General features: G+C 39.4%; 3 protein-coding genes across 8 annotated transcripts in view; 2 read left to right on the top strand and 1 right to left on the bottom strand.

Moving 5' to 3' along the window:
• Positions 1-3,457, top strand: part of SNAP23 (synaptosome associated protein 23) — a 36,515-nt gene extending 33,058 nt beyond the window's left edge. For all 4 annotated transcript variants that reach the window (XM_042445434.1, XM_042445409.1, XM_042445418.1 and 1 more), the window contains one exon: positions 6-3,457. In XM_042445434.1, the coding sequence (XP_042301368.1) occupies positions 6-71 (66 nt within the window). In that variant the 3' untranslated portion in view covers positions 72-3,457. The remainder of the gene's footprint in view (positions 1-5) is intronic.
• A 247-nt stretch (positions 3,458-3,704) lies between these two features.
• LRRC57 (leucine rich repeat containing 57) lies at positions 3,705-12,385 on the bottom strand. 3 transcript variants are annotated; one of them, XM_042445375.1, is made up of 7 exons: positions 12,179-12,385; positions 9,378-9,529; positions 8,089-8,262; positions 7,492-7,627; positions 6,749-7,017; positions 5,687-5,872; positions 3,705-4,662 (listed from the first exon to the last, which is right to left on the bottom strand). In XM_042445375.1, exons 3-7 carry the CDS (start codon positions 8,170-8,172, stop codon positions 4,621-4,623), a joined length of 717 nt encoding a protein of 238 aa, XP_042301309.1. In that variant the 5' UTR covers positions 8,173-8,262; positions 9,378-9,529; positions 12,179-12,385; the 3' UTR covers positions 3,705-4,620. The 3 variants fall into 3 exon arrangements, with proteins under 3 accessions (XP_042301309.1, XP_042301299.1, XP_042301318.1); XM_042445365.1 differs by having other exon boundaries at positions 9,415-9,529; XM_042445384.1 differs by lacking the exon at positions 9,378-9,529.
• A 315-nt stretch (positions 12,386-12,700) lies between these two features.
• Positions 12,701-19,564, top strand: part of HAUS2 (HAUS augmin like complex subunit 2) — an 8,161-nt gene continuing 1,297 nt past the window's right edge. Inside the window, exons 1-4 of the mRNA XM_042445396.1 lie at positions 12,701-12,853; positions 15,169-15,261; positions 15,775-15,844; positions 17,530-17,662. Coding sequence (XP_042301330.1) covers positions 12,764-12,853; positions 15,169-15,261; positions 15,775-15,844; positions 17,530-17,662 — 386 coding nt within the window. The 5' untranslated portion in view covers positions 12,701-12,763. The remainder of the gene's footprint in view (positions 12,854-15,168; positions 15,262-15,774; positions 15,845-17,529; positions 17,663-19,564) is intronic.

Genomic DNA, 19,564 nt, shown 5'->3' with positions numbered 1-19,564 from the left:
TCCAGGCTGAAACCAACAAAGATCGCATTGTCACTGCCAATGTAAAAGCTGAAAAACTTATTAACAAGTAATAGTCTGCTGCCAGTTCTTGATCCAGTTGAGACATTAGTTTAAGTCTACACATCGTAATTTCCAAAGAATGGAGGTAGCAGGATTCAGAAGATGAAACAAAGCAAGACATATCATAAGGCTTATTGTTGCATGAACACAGACTTAATTTGAGCATCCAGGAAAGCAACACAACAGAAAATCAGTTTTTAAAAATCCCTTTTCATATCCTCAGGGCTTCATTTTCTGTCTTTCAATCTATCTATGTTGTGTTCTTTCCTCTGTTATCCTTTATCCATTTTATTCCCAGTTTATAATTCAATAGTAGAGGGTGAGGCAATTGTGCAAAGACAAAACTCATCGGATTTAATTACCTCACTTAATATTGCATGTCATTACAAAAAGGAAATGAATGATTTACATGAAATGTATTTTTTAATTAAGCTGGTTCTGGTTCTACAAAACACTTGATCTCTTTATAAAACCTTCAGTAAAATAAGAGAAGATGGTGGATATCTTTTTTGATAAATGGCTTAGTGGCAGCTACATCTGATTGCACATGATTGACAATGCTGAATATAAATTGGAAAAGGATATAGTTTCTAAGCCATAGCAATTCTTGTTTGAATGCAGAAAAGATAAGTAATCTATGCTGTATTTTTAAACATACATAGAATGTGATTCTCACAGAATCTTTAGACAGATTTTTCTTCACTTAAATCCAGTCATTGGGATATTTGCTACAAACCATATTTTGTTTATTCAATCTTTTTGTAGGGAGCAGTTTTGAAGAAGGGGTAGCCTACACAGCAGTTGAATTTCTGTCCCTCTGTGCTTATTATTAAGTACTCTTGGCATGTGTTAGTGGGATTCCCAGCAGAGCACCTGCATGTATAAAGTCTTGTTGCAAATTTTTATAACTTGTCAGAAATACAATGAAATACTTATCCATTGGACACAATCATAACACCACTGAAAAGAGACCTCACTGTTCAATATTATTTATCAAAAAATAAAGTTTTCTAAAGTTACAAAAATGATTGATGGTAGGCTAAGCCAAAACTATTTTATTATCCTATCTCCTAAAGAAGTGCATCTTTGCTTTCAGTGCAGTTAGTTCACATTTGGTCAAATAACAAGAATGTAGATATGGAGAAGAGATATAAAACACGGTGTTCTGGGACACTTCTAAGCATGGAAAGCAGAGCACAAAGGTCCAACATATAGCACTGTGTTTGCTATAGTGAGTTAGTAACTACTGTTACTTGGCAAGACTTTAAAAAAGAAATCGTATTGCGTACCCAACTAAATATGGCCTAAACGTGGACACTGTAAAACTAATTTTACAATATATAGAGTTCTTCTGGCTGTACTCCTATTTAGTGCTTATACTGAAACAAGTTAAATCAGTAATAAATCAGTTTTCCTTTTGTTTCTTTAATTGTTCTGAAACTGAACCTGTATTTCATGTATTTCACAAATGTTAAAATTGTGGCATGGTTGTAGTTTAGGCCTGCATTATAAATTATGACCTACTGAACTCAAAACCAAGCATGATGCTCGGCTAGTGCTTGCAAACCACCCTTTTTTGTAATCCTGGGCACACAGCAAAGTTGGGGCCCCTGGAAATCAGGCCACAGTGCTGCTAAGCAGATTGCATTTGGTTTGGTGGGTTACAAGTTATACAGGCCTGCTGTAGTAAATTAGAACTATTTCTGTTCATTCCACAATGCAGGATTAAGGCACTTGATTTAGCTTCCCTGACACGTCTGTAGTACAGTCGGCCCTCCATTTTCACAGGGGATCTGTTCCGGAACACACACGCACACGAAAACGTAGACTTGCCTATAGTCAAGCCCCATAGGCTTGACTGGGGTGCATGCCTGTGAAGAGTGCGCAGGGGAGCACCCCATTGCAAACAACAGAGGTCGCCCCTCCGTGAATATTCAAGACCACAGACCTCAAGTCAGTGAGAAAGGAGGGGCGACTGTACTGGTTTAATTACAAATGTTAAATTTCCAGGCTCTTGCAAAAAAGCTTTAGTTCTCTTCTGATTAAGAAATCATTAGACATGGAATTTGTGAATTTGAGGACTGGTAGTACTTCCAGTACTTATAAGGTTAGCTTGTTCATGTTCCATTCACAATTAGGTATCGGTGCTTTGTGGACTGATGGCAGTTGCTGTATCAGCCATTAATTTTAAGTCTTGTCGAAGGAGAAATTCAAAACAAATTAGTTCTTTGTACCATCACTTTCATTGTACCATCCTGCCTCTCTACAGATAATTTCCGAGACATAATTTTATATTGTAATAAGATAAAGCTCAGTTTTCTATATAACCTCTTGTCAATAAGGGCAAGATGGTAGTTCTAGCTGGATATGCTGTATTAGTAAGAGTAAAGTAAATAATCATCCAAGTAGAAAGTTTTAAAAGATTTTTCTGGAAATGGCAGAAAACAAATTGTACTATTCTGTGGAAATATACGGTAAGTGAACTCCATCTTGAGCTGTGTAACATATGTTGCTCTTAATTCTTCTAAATTTACCAAGCTGTCACTTCAGATTAGATGATTTCTGACACACACACTGCTCATTCACTTCCATAGAATTGATATATAAGTTGTATAACAGTATGAGTAATTCTCTTGTGTTATGTTTGAAAATTTGCATTAACTTTTAAATGGCTTATCTCGAAGTTTACCTAATTCTAGATGGTATTGAACACTGAAGTAACTGCTATAGTATTACAACAGATGCAGACTTTGCTGTGAGCCACTGAAGGGCATCCTACCTCAAATGCCCTCACATTCACAGGTGATGGCTTGTATAGTCCTTCAATTCCACCCCCCCCCCCCCCCCCCCCGTAACTTGCTCCTCTGCTCCCCCCCCCCCTTTTTTTTTTTTTTACCAAAAGGTAATGAGAAGACATCTTTTTGCTGAAAGTGTACTCCAGGTTCCCCAATACTTCATTGCTGCATACTAATGCACATTACTGCTGTAAGGTAAACTTTATTGGCAGTAAATAATACAGCAAATGGTATAGTGGGCCCTTGGTATCTGCTGGGGTTTGCATCCAAGAACCCTCCCTACCAATGGATACTGAAGTCCTATTAGAAACAGTGGCATAGTAAAATGTCCCTTATATAAAATGGCGAACAGCAAGGCTTTTTGGAATTTATGGATGTTTTTTTTTTTTGGTCTTTTTGGCTGTCCACAGTATCCTCAGCACTCTTTCCCAGCACCACATCTGAAGTGAATTTATTTTCTCTTTGTCCATTTTCTTAATTGTCTTAGCTCTCACATCCATACATGGCAATGCAGAACACAACTGCTTGTAGAATTCTGACTTTCGTGCTTAGTTGTATGTCTCTGCTCTTAAATAAATAAATCAAAACAAAATCTATTCAAAGTGCAATGTTCCATCATCTTCTCAACATGGACAAGGCTAAATATTGCTGAAGTTATTTTCACTTACTGTAACAGTTTGCTTCTTCAAGGGGTAAATGTTGGACCATATCCAAAGAGTAAGAAGAAGGCATAATATTTTTGCTCTTGTTTACAACTATTTTGTAAACAAAGTGGTTCTATGGGGTTGCTTTTCTCCAAAGCAGTGGTTTTTACTTTGGTATGCAATGGCACTATTTTACAGAAACAACTTTAGCTGTGCATCTTTTTATTTTCATTGATTAAATGACATGATGTGAATAAGTTATACATTAACTGAAAAGCTTAAGACAATTGTGGATGTAGATCTTTTGTAAAAAATATACAAGTAACTCTGAAAAGTTGCATATTTTAGGTCCTCCTGGGTGCTTTGCATAAGGCAGCAATAAGGTGATCAACTTGATTAAGCAGTTGAGCTTTCTACTGCCAATAACATTCAGTGCAAAGATGTCAGCTCCCCCATCCCCAATGCAATCAGTATAGGCATTAAGATCCGGTTATTTATATCATTAATGTGGCATGCTTAGGACATTTCACCATCAGATGGAAGACAAGCCATTCATGGGATGTGAACATGACATGAAACGAGGACAACTATTTTGAATATCTGGTCAGTTAAAGTGTGCTTCAAAATATACATGATTTTAAAGGATGTTTTCAGCCTCTTTCACACTAAAACAGTAAAAGCCAAGAGATGACATTGCATGGGAGAGTTAATTTTGTAAGAAAGGGTCAGTATATTCCTTGGCCAGTGTCTCCTCTCCACATGCTCAACTTTGACACGAGGTTGCCAACAGCTGTAACAAAACCTTCATCTCTAGTTTTTTAAATACAAGATTTTTCTTATTAAATCATAATGATCCCTGAAGCCAGAGAATACCATATAAAGAAGTACTCTGCAAGCTATAAAGGTGCTGAGTGTTGTACCAGAGTAGCTTGGCCAATTCCTAGATTTGGTTAGTGGCCTTAATGAGACATGCTAGACAACTTCAAAGTTACTGGGGCCGCTGTTTCCTTGTACTTAATCAAAACCTTGAACTTCCTTCCCCCCAGCAGGCTAGCAGCACGTAGCATTCCTGTATCACATCTCATTACTTCTTCCTTCATGAGAAGACTCATAGTAATCCATCAGGCAAATTTTTTCTTTGTGGCTGTGAATCTTTCCATATACTAAAAAATAAAGCAACAAAATCAGTTGTTGTGGAAGGAAAATTCGCATAACTGGAATTCTAGATTTATCTCTTGGGAAGTACTACCTTCTTGTTGGGAGATTCTGAAGAATGTTACCCATTCAACACAGTGCTCTGTGTTAAACCACTTTAGGAAAAAGGCGTTAATTCTATAACAGGTAAATAAAGTCTTTTTAACATACAGGGTGCTTTAATGTACAGTAGGAAAAAGTAAACTCTTCAAGACAGAATTTTCTATTTACTCAAAAACCAATTTCTAAAAAAAATAAATAACATTTCAGTTTTCCTAGTTAGCTATTTCCTCCAGTTTACTTCCACTCACAAAGCATGATAGTAGCATAATGTTTTTCTGGATAAAACAACTAGATTAGATCCATTATATTATCTTTCCTCCTGCAATTTGTCTGCTATTAGATGGATGATTCATAATCTGAACAAAGAACCTCTACAGTTCAACGCCTCTTCAGACAAGACAAATAATAGTCTGTAACTGGCTTTCAAGCAGAAGGATGTTAACTTTGAGTCACAGTGGTTTGAATATCAATTACTGAGAAAGAGTTCTGAATGTGGAACAGGTCATTGCTACCTCCTCCCTATGGCAGCCCTGTGTTCCTCTCAAAACTACTGTTGAGTTCTGAGACAGAAGCTGTTGGACTGTAACATCCAGCATTCTTCACCATTAGGTATGCTACCTAGGGCTGCTGGGAACCAAAGTACAACCACATCCAGAAGCCAACATTATCTCCACTCCTAATATAGATCTCTACAGATTGAGGTGAAAATTAGGCCTTCTTTAGCCCTCACACAAGAAGAAATGTTGTTTGTTAAAGAATTCTATTTAATTCTTTAAAAGCTTTCAGATAAAATAAAAGCTGGTAAAAGCTTTCACCTAATTAATTACTTTGGATTTTTAAAATGATTATCTTCTGCTAAATCCTTTTCATGAAACCTATTAATTTACTTGAGGCACCACAGGGAAATATGTAAGCATTTATCCTACAAACCTTGTCATATCCATCCAGTTCTCGGAGTTTCTTGATCTCAAAAAGATTACCATCTACAGCAAGCAGAGAGATCTGAGAATCACTGAGAATACTCTGAGGCAGCACACTTAGCTCTAGACAATTCTCTTCCAGACGCAGGACCTTGAGGCGTGGACAGTGTGAGATTTGTGAGGATATCTGTGAAATCTATCAAAAGGGAGAAAAAGATTATTGTTCTGTCTGTATCCAGACTATCATTTCTCCCTCACACAGGTAGCCAAATAAAAAACAGATGAATTTCTTTCAGAATAACCCATATCCTAAAACCACTGGTGCAAAATCAACCTCTACACTCATCTGCATATACACATATGAACAGTACCAAATTAAAACACAAGTATGCTAAAATGTCTTTCTTCTATTGATAAATCATGACTTAGAAACCTGGCAGACAAACTGGACTTCCTTCAGGAAACAAACCTGCTGTAGCAACTAGCACCAAGAACAGTTTCAGGATTGCAACATTTAGTTTGGAACAGTACATAGTACGAAAATACAAGGCTGTGAATTTCCAATTAATAGGCTTACTTTACACCACTGGTACTTACTAGTCTATTTACACCATCAGATGGTGTAAGATTTTTTTACCAGGACTTCATCTATACACTTGCTTGAACATGTATACTGAATATATCACCAACTCAGCTTTATTATCAGAAATTGATACTCTTGCCTTCATCTATCTGCACGAAATGCAAGCTTAAACCCACTTTCTGTTACATGAGCACTAAGTACTAACATTATAATGGAAGGCGGGGGAAGAAACTACCTGGGAAAAGATGCAATGTTCAAAGTGTTATTCCCACAGGAGCTTATGTTCTTTTCAATAAATGGAAAATTGCATTTCAAAGTACAGAATAATTTAACAAGATTGCTTTCCATCAGAGCAAGCAAAGCACTAGGTACTTATTTTGCCTGGAATACTAAGTGTAATTCTTATATCCATATTATCAAAAAGACATATGTGTTTTAGGGAGATCTTTTCTACTTAATAATGCACACCTACAAAACCAGTTCCCAGACCTGGTTCTGATTCAAATTCAGTTCAATGGCCTGCAGCTCTCCAATTGTATCTGGCACACTCTGGATCTGATTTCTTGAGAGATCCACCACATCTAGGTGACGGAGGCTGCATAGTTGGGCAGGTACAGTTCGGAGCTTGTTTCCAGAAAGGCTCAAAGTCTTTAGAGCTGCAAGTTGTCCAAAAGCAGCAGGTAGCTGTGTCAGCTGGTTACCATTAAGATGCAAAGTCTCTAGCTTTTTCAGCTTGCACAGTTCTTCGGGTAATGCAGCTAGTAATATATGATAAACAGAAGTAAATTACTCAATGTTGAGGCTTTTTTAAAACAAAATATACTACACACAGATAAACTGCCTTTTCTGCTATATATGAAAACATGTAATAAGCTACAATTCACTCATTTAGTATGCAAGCTCTATCTTCCCCTCAGAACTGCAGCAGTTTAAGAGAGATGGAAAGTGAAGCTAGGAGTGACATGGAAATCAATCAAAATATCTGATTATTTCACGAAGCTAGTATAATGTGAACTGTCTCAGCAACATCAAATTACATGGTAACAAATCAAATCTTTGTTAGCTCCAAAGCATTTTTTTTTAGTTTTACTCTAAAACTTCTTGACACAAAGGCAACCTGAAAATCTACATATGCAGTCATCCACCTTTATACTTTAGAAGAAAAGTCAGACTTAACACATGGCAATTAAATTAACTATATAGAGAAAGGTAGCATATCTATGGAATCATACTCAGTTTGTTGTGATTTAAAGAAAGGCTCTTCAACACGGAGAATTTCCCCATTAGCGGTGGTAGGGTCTCGATTTTATTGTTCGACAAGTCAATGGTTCTGAGATTGCTTGCAAGCTTCTGCAGATCCTCAGGAAACTGAAAAGAGAAAGCACACATTACACAGATTATTCAAATAAGTTGAAAAATGAATTAAATATATGCAGAGAGAGAAGTCAGTAAGATGTGTATACAATATGCCAAATAGGTTAACCGAAGTAGTATCTTATTGGTTCACACTGAAGGCAAAACACATCTCCTCTGCTTTTAGTACAAATTGTCCTAACGTTGTAATCCTAGGCACACTTGTAAAGTAGTTAAAGCCATATTGTACTAAAATCAGAGACTTATTTCTGCATGTAAGATAAAATGCACATTATTAACTGTAACTCTTCAGCTAACATAGCCATGCCTGTAACTCAACAACCTGGTTAAAAACACAAGTTCCAAAATATAGAAAACATTTCAGGCACAAATCCTTTTTTTTTTTTGTTTGTATATTATATTCTGAAGTATAACACTACGATTATTTCTGGATCATTTTCATAACAGGCACTTACTTCAGAAAGGCCTTTCCCAGTTAATTGGAATACTCCAGTTTTCTGGGCTGTCTCCAAATGTGCTTTTAAGGCACTGTTTCCCATCTTCTAATTGTCGTGTCACAAATTGTTGTGGTAGAACTTCAGCACTTTCAGTCTCAGTCACACCACATTAGAAGAGAATGAGTTGGTTTTCTGTTAAAAAGCAAAATTAAAATGTACTCACGATAAACAAAAAATTATCTAGATAGGTTTGTCCTATCAACCACTCATTTTCTTGATGGATATAAACACTCAGTGTAAAGTACGCATGCTTACGTTCTGTACCTAAGGAGATTAATTCATTCAGGCTTAAGGGTCTTTTAAGTAGGTAGCTAGGTTATATAAATATAATCAGATGGGCAGGTCAGTCCATTAAAGAGCTTTATAATGTTGGAAGCCACCAAAACCTATTTATAGCCATTACATCCAGTGGACTCAGCGTATTTCAAAATCTAAGACTAAGGCACATTCACAGGGGCTTACTTCCAAATAAAATGCACAGGACTGAGTTGTACAGTCCTATGTTTTGGATACTTATATACATCTATGCAAACTATCAAATAATGGGCAGACACATAAATATTTCTTTATGAATATAGCTTTGTCATTCCTTTAAAAGCTCAAATTAAGTAATGAGTGACAAAGATGAATACACCAAATTTTCAGTGAACTAGAGCTAAGGATTGAAAAAATGGATGTCATAAGAAGGCAGGAGAAGGTATTTTTGTTGTTAACCACCTTCGAGTTGATCCCGACTCATGGCGATCCTATGGACGAGACATCGCCACGATTCTTCACTCTCCACTGCTCTGCTTAGTTCTTGTAAATTCATACCCGTGGCCTCCCTAATAGAGTCAATCCATCTAATGTGCGGCCTTCCTCTCTTTCTACATCCCTCAAACTTTCCTAGCATTACTGTCTTTTCTAATGAGTCACACCTTCTCATAATGTGTCCAAAATACAGCAATCTCAGTTTGATCATCTTGGCTTCCAGGGAGATTTCAGGCTATTCAAGGACCTGTTCGCTTGTCTTTTCAGGCATCCACAGCATCCTCCAGAACCAGATCTCAAATGAATTGATTTTCCTATTATCTACTTTCTTCACAGCTCTTAATATTCCTAATTTAGCTTCCCATTCCCTTTAACTAAATAATGAGTACTTTAAATAGTGACAATATAGTCTCACTGCAAACATTCAAACAGGGGCCTTAGATTACTCTCAACTCAAAGTTTTCATAACTGTAGGAAGAGTGAATGCTAATACACACTTTAAGTAACAATACTGGAAAATATTGTTCCTCTTACTGCAACAGCTGTATGCACAATAAAGCACTGGTCTTGTTCCGATACCATATCTTGGCTTCACTAAACTGATTTTTGCCGGATCTTAAATCAGTCGTCTCACTTCTGTCAGTTGGAGCTAGAAAGGAAGGAGAAGGAAATGAAGACAAGCCTGAGTCTTCGTTCTCACCCCAAAAGATGAGATGAAATCCAGTGACCTCCACCTCCTCCGCTCCAGCAGGGAGAACTAAAAGAGCTCCACCAAACTTTTCACCTTCCCATACACAACTTTTATAAACAAGATAAGAGAGGTGGGGTTCATCTACACTGTAGAAATAATGCACTTTAATACCACTTCAACTACCAATGGCTCCATCCTACAGAATCCTGTAGGATTTGTAGTTTCGTCAGACAGCAACACTCTTTCACAGAGAAGGCTAAAGTCCTTGTGAAACTACAGATCCCAGGATTCCATAGGATGTATGGAAGTAGTGTTACACTGCATGATTTAAAGTTGTGTTAAACTGCATGATTTCTACAGGGTAGATGCATCTATAGTCAGAAAGAGTTGAGGTAAAGGGAACTGCCCCAAGTATTTAAAAGGGGCTGTTGTCTGAGGGGATGCTCTCATTGCCATGCCTACTCAGAAGTAAGCCAGCGCTGCAATCCTGGGCAGAATGTGTAGTAGGAACCATCACATTCAAGGAGATTTCTGCCCATGTATGCACAGGTGAACCAAGGTCTCTGCAGAACATGGTTCGAATCCTAGCTTGCCCATGGAAACCCACCGGGTGACCTTGGGCAAGTCATACTCTTTCAAACTCAGAGGACAGCAATGGCAAACCCCCTGAAACTTGACAAGAAATTCCCATGACAATAGGTTTGCCTTAGGGTTGCCATAAGTCAAAAACAACTTGAAGGCACATAACAACAACTGAGTGCCAGCGTGGTGTAATGGTTTGAGCATTGATTCGGACACAGGGAGACCAGGGTTTGAATCCCAGCTCAGCCATGGAAACCCAGTGGATTATCCTGGGCAAGTCACACTCTCTCAGCCTCAGAGGATGGCAATGGCAAGCCTCCTGTTGAAGAAACCTGCCAAGAAAACCCCACAATAGGTTCACAGCCTTAGGGTTGGCGTAAGTTGGAAACATTGAAGGCCAACAACAAGGCAAGCCAGCTCCACCAGGCCTAGAAGAAGGGCTCTCCCTGCAGTCCCTCTGCCTTGGTCCAGGCCTCAGAGGGAGAGAAGAATGCTGGGCCTGAGCCCCTTCTCCTTTTGTGTCATGTCTTTTTAGATTGTAAACCTGAGGGCAGGGAACCGTCGTATGAAAAATAATAATAATTGTAAGCCTCTCAGAGAACCTTTTGGCCTGAGGAGCGGGATATTATTATTACTATTATTATTATTATTATTATTTTCTTATATCCTGTCTTTCTCCCAATATAGGGACTCAAGGTGGCAAACATGTATAAAACAATTTAAAAACAATACAAAATATTAAAATACATAAACATATTTTTTAAAAAATTAACAATTTTCAGGATTAAAACAGTTATAAATTAAAATATAAAATGTTAAAATACAATCCATTATTATTATTATTACTTTATTTACTGTATTTATACCCTGCTCTTCAGCCACAATGGCTCTCAGAGTGGCTTACATACGCCAAATGAATAAACAAACAACAACAGTGTAAATAATTGTGGTTTGTTTAACACTTGTATTTTGTAATGTTTTATAGCGTTCTAACTTGGACTGTTTTAGATTTGTAAACTGCCTGGAGTCCCTATACTGGGAGGAAGGTGGGATGTAAATAAAGATAAACATAATAATAATAATAATAAACAAACAACAACAGTGTAACACCTGTCTGGCTTTCCATTGTGTTTCTGCGTTTCTATTGTGTTTTCATAGAATCGTAGAGTTGGAAGAGACCCCAAGGGCCATCCAATCCAACCCCATTCTGCCATGCAGGAACTCTCAATCAAAGCATACCTCTGTTTAAAAACAGTTTCCAATAAAGGAGACGCCACTACACTCCGAGGAAGTGTGTTCCACTGTCGAACAGACCTTACTGTCAGGAAATTCCTCCTAATGTTGAGGTGGAATCTCTTTTCCTGTAGCTTGCATCCATTGCTCCGGGTCCTGTTTTCTGAAGCAGCAGAAAACAAGCTTGCTCTCTCCTCAATATGACATCCCTTCAAAATATTTAAACAGGGCTATCATATCACTTCTTAACCTTCTCTTCTCCAGGCTAAACATCCTCAGATCTCTGAGTCGTTCCTCATAGGGCTTCATGGTTTCCAGACCCTTCCCCATTTTCGGCTTATGGAGACTCGAAGGCGACCTTATCATGGGGTTTTCTTGGGGATATACTAAAATACAGTCTTTGCCCCCAGGGAAGCCATGCTTGCCCCAAGGGAAACACAGGGGATCACTTGCCCATAGGGAACCACTGGGGATTATTTGCCCAATAAACCTCTATGGGCAAGTCTTCCCCTATGCTTCCCTTGGGGCAAGTACTGTCCTTTGGCGAGATTTGCTTACAGGGCTTTGTTTGGGGGGGCTTTATTTTGCCCTCGCCTTCCCCTCTGGGGCTGAGAGAGTGTGACATGCCAAAGGGCCAGTGGGTTGCTCAGAGCCATAGGCCACACTGTCTTTCAAGTGCCACGCTCATAAGCCTCTATAACAACAAGGACAACAGACTGAGGGCGTTAAGAGGCTCCCAAGGGCAGACTTTTCAGAACCTGAGGATGGAAAACGGGACTGAGGCCTACTCACTTCAAAATAAAAACCGGTCCTCGTGGCCCCCGCCCCGTATCCTAGCAACCGGCGCGCGCAGCCCCCGTCCGCCGGGCTTTCATCTTCCCGTCTCGCGCCACGGGACCCGGATGGAACGAACCAGTCGATAATGGCGATCCCGCTCTCTTCTCAGAAGAGCGCTTCGTATCCTAGTCTTCCGGTTGTTGAAGGAGGAGGAGCTAGGAGGAGGAGGAGGAGCAATCATTACCCACCCTTTTTTGGTTCACTTCCGCCACAATCAAAATGGCCGCAGGAAAAGCGCGACATCTCTTACCTCATTTCCGGAAAGCGCTATATATCAGTGTGTAGGGGAGAAGGAAAATTAGTAACGCTTCTACTAAGCGAGTGTTAGCTAGTTGCGTTGAGCGGTCACACTCTTGTTAGGCGTTTGTTGTATTTTTTTTACTATGAATAATAGTTATTTATTCACCCCCCCGTTGTCTTCCATTTTCAGATTCAGGACGGAATGGTACAGTCCGACGGTTTGGCCACGCTCAATATGGCGGCGTTTGGAAAAATGAAAAAGGGGCGGGGTTTCGTGAGGCGCGCGAAAGGAGCTTCAAAATGGCGGCTTGCAATCCGTGGGATCCCATCCAGCCCTCAGCGGCTGGGCAGATGTTGGCTCGGTGCCTCTCCTCAGGGACGGTGTCCCAGGTGAGGCGGGCTGCTTCTCTCCTCCTGCTTCAGAGTCAGAGAACTAGGCCTTCTTGTGGAAAGCTTAGCAATAACGTGAATGGAGGGGGGTGCGTAGGAAGCCCGTTTGTTACTACACTCGTCCCTCCATATCCGCCAGGGTCAGGGGCACAAGGCTCCTGTGGATATGGAAGAACTGCAGTCAATAAACACAACATGTTTTCGCAGAGACGACGCCTCCCTAGAGATCTCTAGGTCCCCCAGAGCAACTCTGTGGTCGACGTCCGACAGAGACTGGCCAGTGGCCATAGACTGCACTGGAGCAGCTACGAAGACCCAGTGCAGTGGCCTCTACGGATCTCCAGGTCCTTCAGTGCCACTTTTAGTTAAATGTGTCCAGTTCTGGGCGCCACAATTCAAAAAGGACATTGAGAAACTGGAGCCATTTGTCCAAAGGAGGGCGACTAAAATGGTGAAAGGTCTGGAAACCATGCCTTATGAGGAACGACTCAGGGAGCTGGGGATGTTTAGCCTGGAGAAAAGAAGGTTAAGAGGTGATATGATAGCTCTGTTTAAATATTTGAAGGGATGTCATATTGAGGAGGGAGCAAGCTTGTTTTCTGCTGCTCCAGAGAACAGGACCCGGAACAATGGATGCAAGCTAAAGGAAAAGAGATTCCACCTGAACATTAGGAGGAACTTCCTGACAGTAAGGGCTGTTCGACAGTGGAACAAACTCCCTCGGAGTGTAGTGGAGTCTCCTTCCTTGGAGGTTTTTAAACAGGCTGGATGGCCATCTGTCAGGGATGCTTTGATTGAGAGTTCCTGCATGGCAGGGGGTTGGACTGGGTGGCCCTTGTGGTCTCTTCCAACTCTGTGATTCCAAAGTTGACCATAGAGTTGCATTGAGGACCTAGATAGTCTTAGAGAGAACATATTAATCAAATCCCTGAATAATAAAATCCACAAATATCAAATCCGCAAATATGGAGGGATGAGTGTATTTGTTGTTGTTGTGTGCCTTCAAGTTATTTCTGACTTATAGCATCCCTATCATGGGGTTTTCTTGGCATGTTTCTTCAGAGGACATTTGCCACGGCCGCCATCTGAGGCTGAGAGAGTGTGGCTTGCCCAAGGTCACCCAGTGGGCTCCCATGGCTGTGCTGGGATTCCCAAAACCACAGTTCCCCAAATTCCCTAGCACTGAGCCAGGATGGTTAAAGCCATCTCAAACTGGATTATTTCTGCAGTGTGTTTTGGACCTTACTCATTGATCTGAATTTAGGCTGCATCTGTAACTACAGAAATAATCCAGTTTGACACTGCTTTAACAGTTACGACTCTCTCCTATGGAATCCTGGGATTTGTAGTTGTTGTGGCTCTAGGGCTCTCTCATGAAGAGAAAACAAGGCTATAAGGAAAGAAAAATATTATCTTCCCTTATCACCTGATTATAACTGTAAGTTCTATATAATATACTGAGTATAATAAAAGACATTATTAGCCTGAATACTGTTGATATTATTATGCTTTATTTATATAGCACTGTAGATTTACACAGTGCTGTATATACAAACAATAAAATAGATAAGAGTAAACCTGCCCATGGCGTACAATCTAAGAAATAATAGCATAATACATATAAACAATACAAAACAATACAGGAAAGCGTTCAATAAAGTAAAGCAGGCAACAAATTAAAAACGTCAAATAACAAATAATAGTCACACAATGCCTGGGAACGCTTCTGTGAACAGGATGGTCTTTGTTTAGTGCCAGCTATAGCAGGCCGATTGACTTAATGTGGGTAATGCTGTAGATCTGAAAATATTGGGGAGAAGTATAATTGCATTGTGGACTCAACCAGAATTGACTAAATTTATGTAATGATGAAAGTAATTACAAAATCTGATGAAAATCAGGGGTTTCTAGGTGTCTGTGAATTCTGTTGCTATGGTGCAAAGCAGTGCTGGATGCCGTTATGTCTGCAGCAACACAACTGGATCCAAAACAACATGCAGCCTTGTTGATCACAGATGAACAGTTAGACAGTTGGTCCTAATAATATACAGTAATGTTGATAAAAGACTGTAAAGACTGTGAAAGCTAACAGTAGTCATTTCAGTTTTCTACTCTGTTAACTTTTTCTCACCTGTTTAAGAAATTACTATTTCTGATCAAAGCCTATCCTGCTGACTACAAAACCCTGTTGTCTTCTCCATGTTTTATTTTCCAGTTCATTTGCTCTTGTGAAATTTTAAACCAGGTGAGAGTTTAGTGAATGTTCACCTTAAACATGCTTGAGTTGCTTGTGAATTGTCATATATTTGTCACAGGATACTTTGGATATATGTGGAAAACCAGCTCCTTGTTTTGTTCATTTCTCAGAGGCTGAACAAATTGCAGACCTTCGAGCTGAAATCAATGAGGTATTATTATTATTATTATTATTATTATTATTAACATTTATTTAGAAAGCGCTGTAAATTTACACAGCACTGTACATACAATCTTTTTAGTTAGACAGTTCCCTGCCCTCAGGCTTACAATCTAAAAAGACACAACACAAAAGGAGAAGGGAGTAGTGGTGGGGAAGAGGATCAAGTAAAATGATTGAAAGACATGATAGAATGCAGAACATGCTTATCAAATTTACAAATGACACCAAATTAGGAGGCTTGCCAAATTATTACACGCACAAGTAGAAGCTGAACTACTGTAGCTTCCAGAAGGGATCACAAACTGAACCCCATCTAAATGACAAGGCAATCCAAGCTCTTCATTAAACTATGGAGTGACTTTTACAAGCACAAAAGCACTTAAGGTTTTTTAATAAAAATACTTGAAAATAGTCCAGTTTTATTTTGTTCTTAGTTGTCAGTAGTGTGGCTATAAATCCTTCAATCTTATAACATGAAATACAATTATTTGAATGTTTATAGCTTAATCTAGAGATTGAAATTCTGCAGATGAAAAAAGATACAGCAGACATTATTCATCCATTCTACCTGAGTAAGTATTTACTGCATGTTTTAAGTCAATGTATCACTTTTCAGATCAGGAGCTACCATGGCTGTAATTAATGGAAGACATTTACATTGATGGAACTTTCTGTCATCATACATATTTCTACTACATTGCTTGCTGGAGTAGCAAAATTAGTACCACCTACATAATAGTTGACTGAACATTTAGTGTGCTAATAGAGCTATTATTCAAATGAATAGACTACTTCAGAAGGTGGTGGGCTCTCTTTTGTAACTTTTTAAACAGCATTTGGATGTTTTAGTTTCTAGACTGGCAGAGAATTGAACAAGATGGTTCTCATGAGCCCTTTGAACACTGCAGTTGAAATATTCTGTGAATAGGCACTTCGGTAAGGGAACGTTCTATTGCACAGAAATATACTTACGAAACATCAGGTGGAGCCCAATTTTTTTGTTTTGTATTTATTTTTTAAAACCTGCCTGGGAAAGGATTATATCCTAATTTTTTTTAGCTTGTAAATAAGATGTTTGGGGCCTACGAATTTTGTTTTCAAGAAGAATCATACTCTTGAAAGTACGGTTCTTCTAGAAGCAGTGTCCTTGGTTTTGGACATTGCCATAGAAAATTAACCAGTGGCTCTCTTTTTATGTATAGATAAAGCATGTGGGACCTTGTCCTTTATTTTTAAGGCCATTTGGACTTTTGGCGGGTTCTTCAAAAAACAAGAATCTCATCCACTCAGTCATGAATTGGTTAATTTGGTTTATGTTTATATTTAATAGTTAATGTTTAAAGGTTTAACGGTTAATGGTTATTAATATAATGTTGTGGGGTATATCTGTGTATCTGAATGATGGGGAGGTAGAGTGATGGGAAATCCCAGACATTGGCTGGTACTTTGTGTTAAAGATAGTTGCTTGGTTAAGGAATGCACAGATGGGGTAGGAGGGATGTTATAAACCAAAAGTAATAAAGGTTGCTGGGCAATTTGGTTAAGAAGGGCAATGCACAGAATTGTATTGATTTATGGACAAATTATTTAAAAAGCCCATGAAACTGGAGTGGGTGGGCTAAAGAGAATATTACGTTGTTGTATGCAAATGATAGCAGTTCTGTCTGCAGACGTCTTCTTGCTAGCCCCTATGGCAATGAAATAAAGTTTTACTGTTTGAAACACAGAACTATAAGAGGAAAGAGCAGTTCTTGACATGGCACGGCTTTTGTGTGCTGTGCCTTGGTTTTGTGGCAGAGGGTTTGCTGTCACAGCATTAGATTTTGGGGCTGGACATGTGGTATACTGTATTCTCTAAAGTGTTCTGGTGCAACCACCAGAAGTTACCTCCACCCAAAAAGGAGGCATGATGATGATGATGATGATGATGATGATGATGACGACAACAACTTTGTGAATAGTTTACAAATTCCTGTTCTCAGAAGTTGGCCTGTTCTGATTTGTATTATATTCAAGTAAGTACAGCATTCCTTGTAGCATCATGTGGAGGTCACTGATAATTCATTTCATCTGCTGCTGCTTATTTTGTAGTCCTGGACTGATTTTGCAGTTGTCAGTATCTGAAAGATAGCTCCACCCAATTTTAGTACAGCTCTGGAATAGTTTTTCAGTCTATCGAACTGTTTTATGTCAGATCTGTTTTTCCCCCTTATTGTATGTTTAACTTTGACATTGTTCATTTAATTTCCCTCTAAAGCACAGAAATGCCAGGCTCTGCAAGCAATGAACAGGCACCTAGAAGCTGTACTGAAAGATAAAAGGGCTCTCAGGCAGAGGCTAGTCAAACCATTGTGTCAAGAAAGCCTTCCTGTTGAAGCTGTCTTCCACAGGTAAAAAAAAAGCCAGATTTGTTTAAATGGAATGTGCCTTCACTTCTTCTGCACTTTAATAAATTACAAAACTGCATTTTATCACAGTATATCAATTACAGCCTAGCTGAATATGGCCAGAAAGGCTGCCCATATCCAACCAGTTTCAGCTACCAGGAACCCTTCCAAAACAGGTTCTGCATAGCATTCAGGGATCTTAGAGGCTTATTGCAGAACCATGTGTGTGTGTGTTTTTGTTCCACAGCCTCCTTATGTCTTCACCAAATGTACCTGTGAAGGGTGGTGGGACTGAGAAAAAAAGGCCTCCTATAAATATCTTAAAACCCAGGAAGGCTTAAAAGGAACATATCACTGTACATCACTTAATGGAAACAAACCACATCAGTTTTGCATCAAAGCACTTTGTACCTATTTGCTTCTGGGCTCATTTTTAAATTGATAGTACAGGCGTTCTAAGTCATAGGACCAACTTATCTCAAGGAACCTTGAATCTTTATGAACCTTAAGATCAGCTTTGGAGGCCCTGATGCAGACTTGGGACTGTACTTTTTACATAGTAGCACCACAGTTATGGAATACCCTTCCTGGAAAAATCTAGCAGGCTCTCCTTACCATTTTTAGATAGGTTGTGAAAGCGTGTTTGTTCAAGCAAGCTTGTAAAATACCACATCTATGTTGCTTTAATTTTGTTACTGTTATTTTGCTGTTTTTGATAATTTATGCTTTTATAATTGTTTTAGTATTTTGTATTAATGTAGTGTTTGAATGCCACTCTATGTACTTCAGCCAAAAAAAAAGATTAAAAGGAAGTCAAAGAATTACCTCTTTGCTTCTTAGCTATTATGCATTTTCATGTTTCTCATGCACATAGCATGGGGCAGGATGTTATCAGTACGCTGATGACACCCAGATATATTTCTCCATGTGTCGGTCTTCAGCTGTGACTTCAGATGGCGTCTCGCCTCTCAATGACTGTCTTAAGGGAGTAATGGATTGGATGAGGGAAAACAAATTGAAGCTGAAGCCAGACAAAACGGAGGTACTTATGGTATCAGCTCCGAACCCAGGTATCGGGATACAACCTCCAGTCCTAGAAGGGGTCACACTCTCCTCAAAGGACTGTGTTTGCAGTCTGGGAGTGCTCCTAGATTCGTCGCTTCACATGACAAATCAGGTGAATGCGACGGTCAGGAGTGCCTGTTACCAGCTCCGGCTGATGCGCCAGCTGCACCCTTTCCTGGAAGTCAGGGATCTTGAGACCGTAATACATGCGCTGGTAACGTCTTGATTTCTGTAATGCACTCTACATTGCTACCCTTGTGCTTGGTCTGGAAACTTCAATTAGTTCAGAACATGGCAGCCAGATTGGTCTCTGGTACATCCAGAAGAGACCATGTAACACTGATCTTAAGATCACTCCACTGGCTGCCCACCAGTTTCCGGGCCCAGTACAAGGTGTTGGTTATTACCTTTAAAGCTCTAAATGGCTTGGGTCCAACCTATCTTTGGGACTGTCTCCTTCCATATAATCCTCCCCACACACTTAGATCCTCAGGGAAAACATCCCAGATGACCTTCTCAGCTCTTGCTCCCAGATTGTGGAATGGCCTGCCGGACGAGATCCGTCATATTACCACTCTAAACAGCTTTTTAATAAGCTATAAAGATGGATCTCGTTCAGCAGGCCTTTCCTGAATAGTTCTCCGGCCATTGGAAGGAAAATCTAATTGCTGACCTCCGACTTCACCACAGTTGTTGTATTGTTTTTTAAGTATGTTTTATGTTTTTAATTCCACCATTGTTTAATTGTATTTTAAGGGGTGGGTGGGTTGAGGGTTTGGACTGTATATTTTAACTTTGTATGCTGCCCCGATTGCTTTTTGTAGAGAGGTGAGATATAAA

This window comes from Sceloporus undulatus, chromosome 1 (assembly GCF_019175285.1).
Source record: "Sceloporus undulatus isolate JIND9_A2432 ecotype Alabama chromosome 1, SceUnd_v1.1, whole genome shotgun sequence".
NCBI classification, from domain to species: Eukaryota; Metazoa; Chordata; class Lepidosauria; order Squamata; family Phrynosomatidae; genus Sceloporus; species Sceloporus undulatus.
This window is presented reverse-complemented; position numbering and strand designations above follow the sequence as displayed.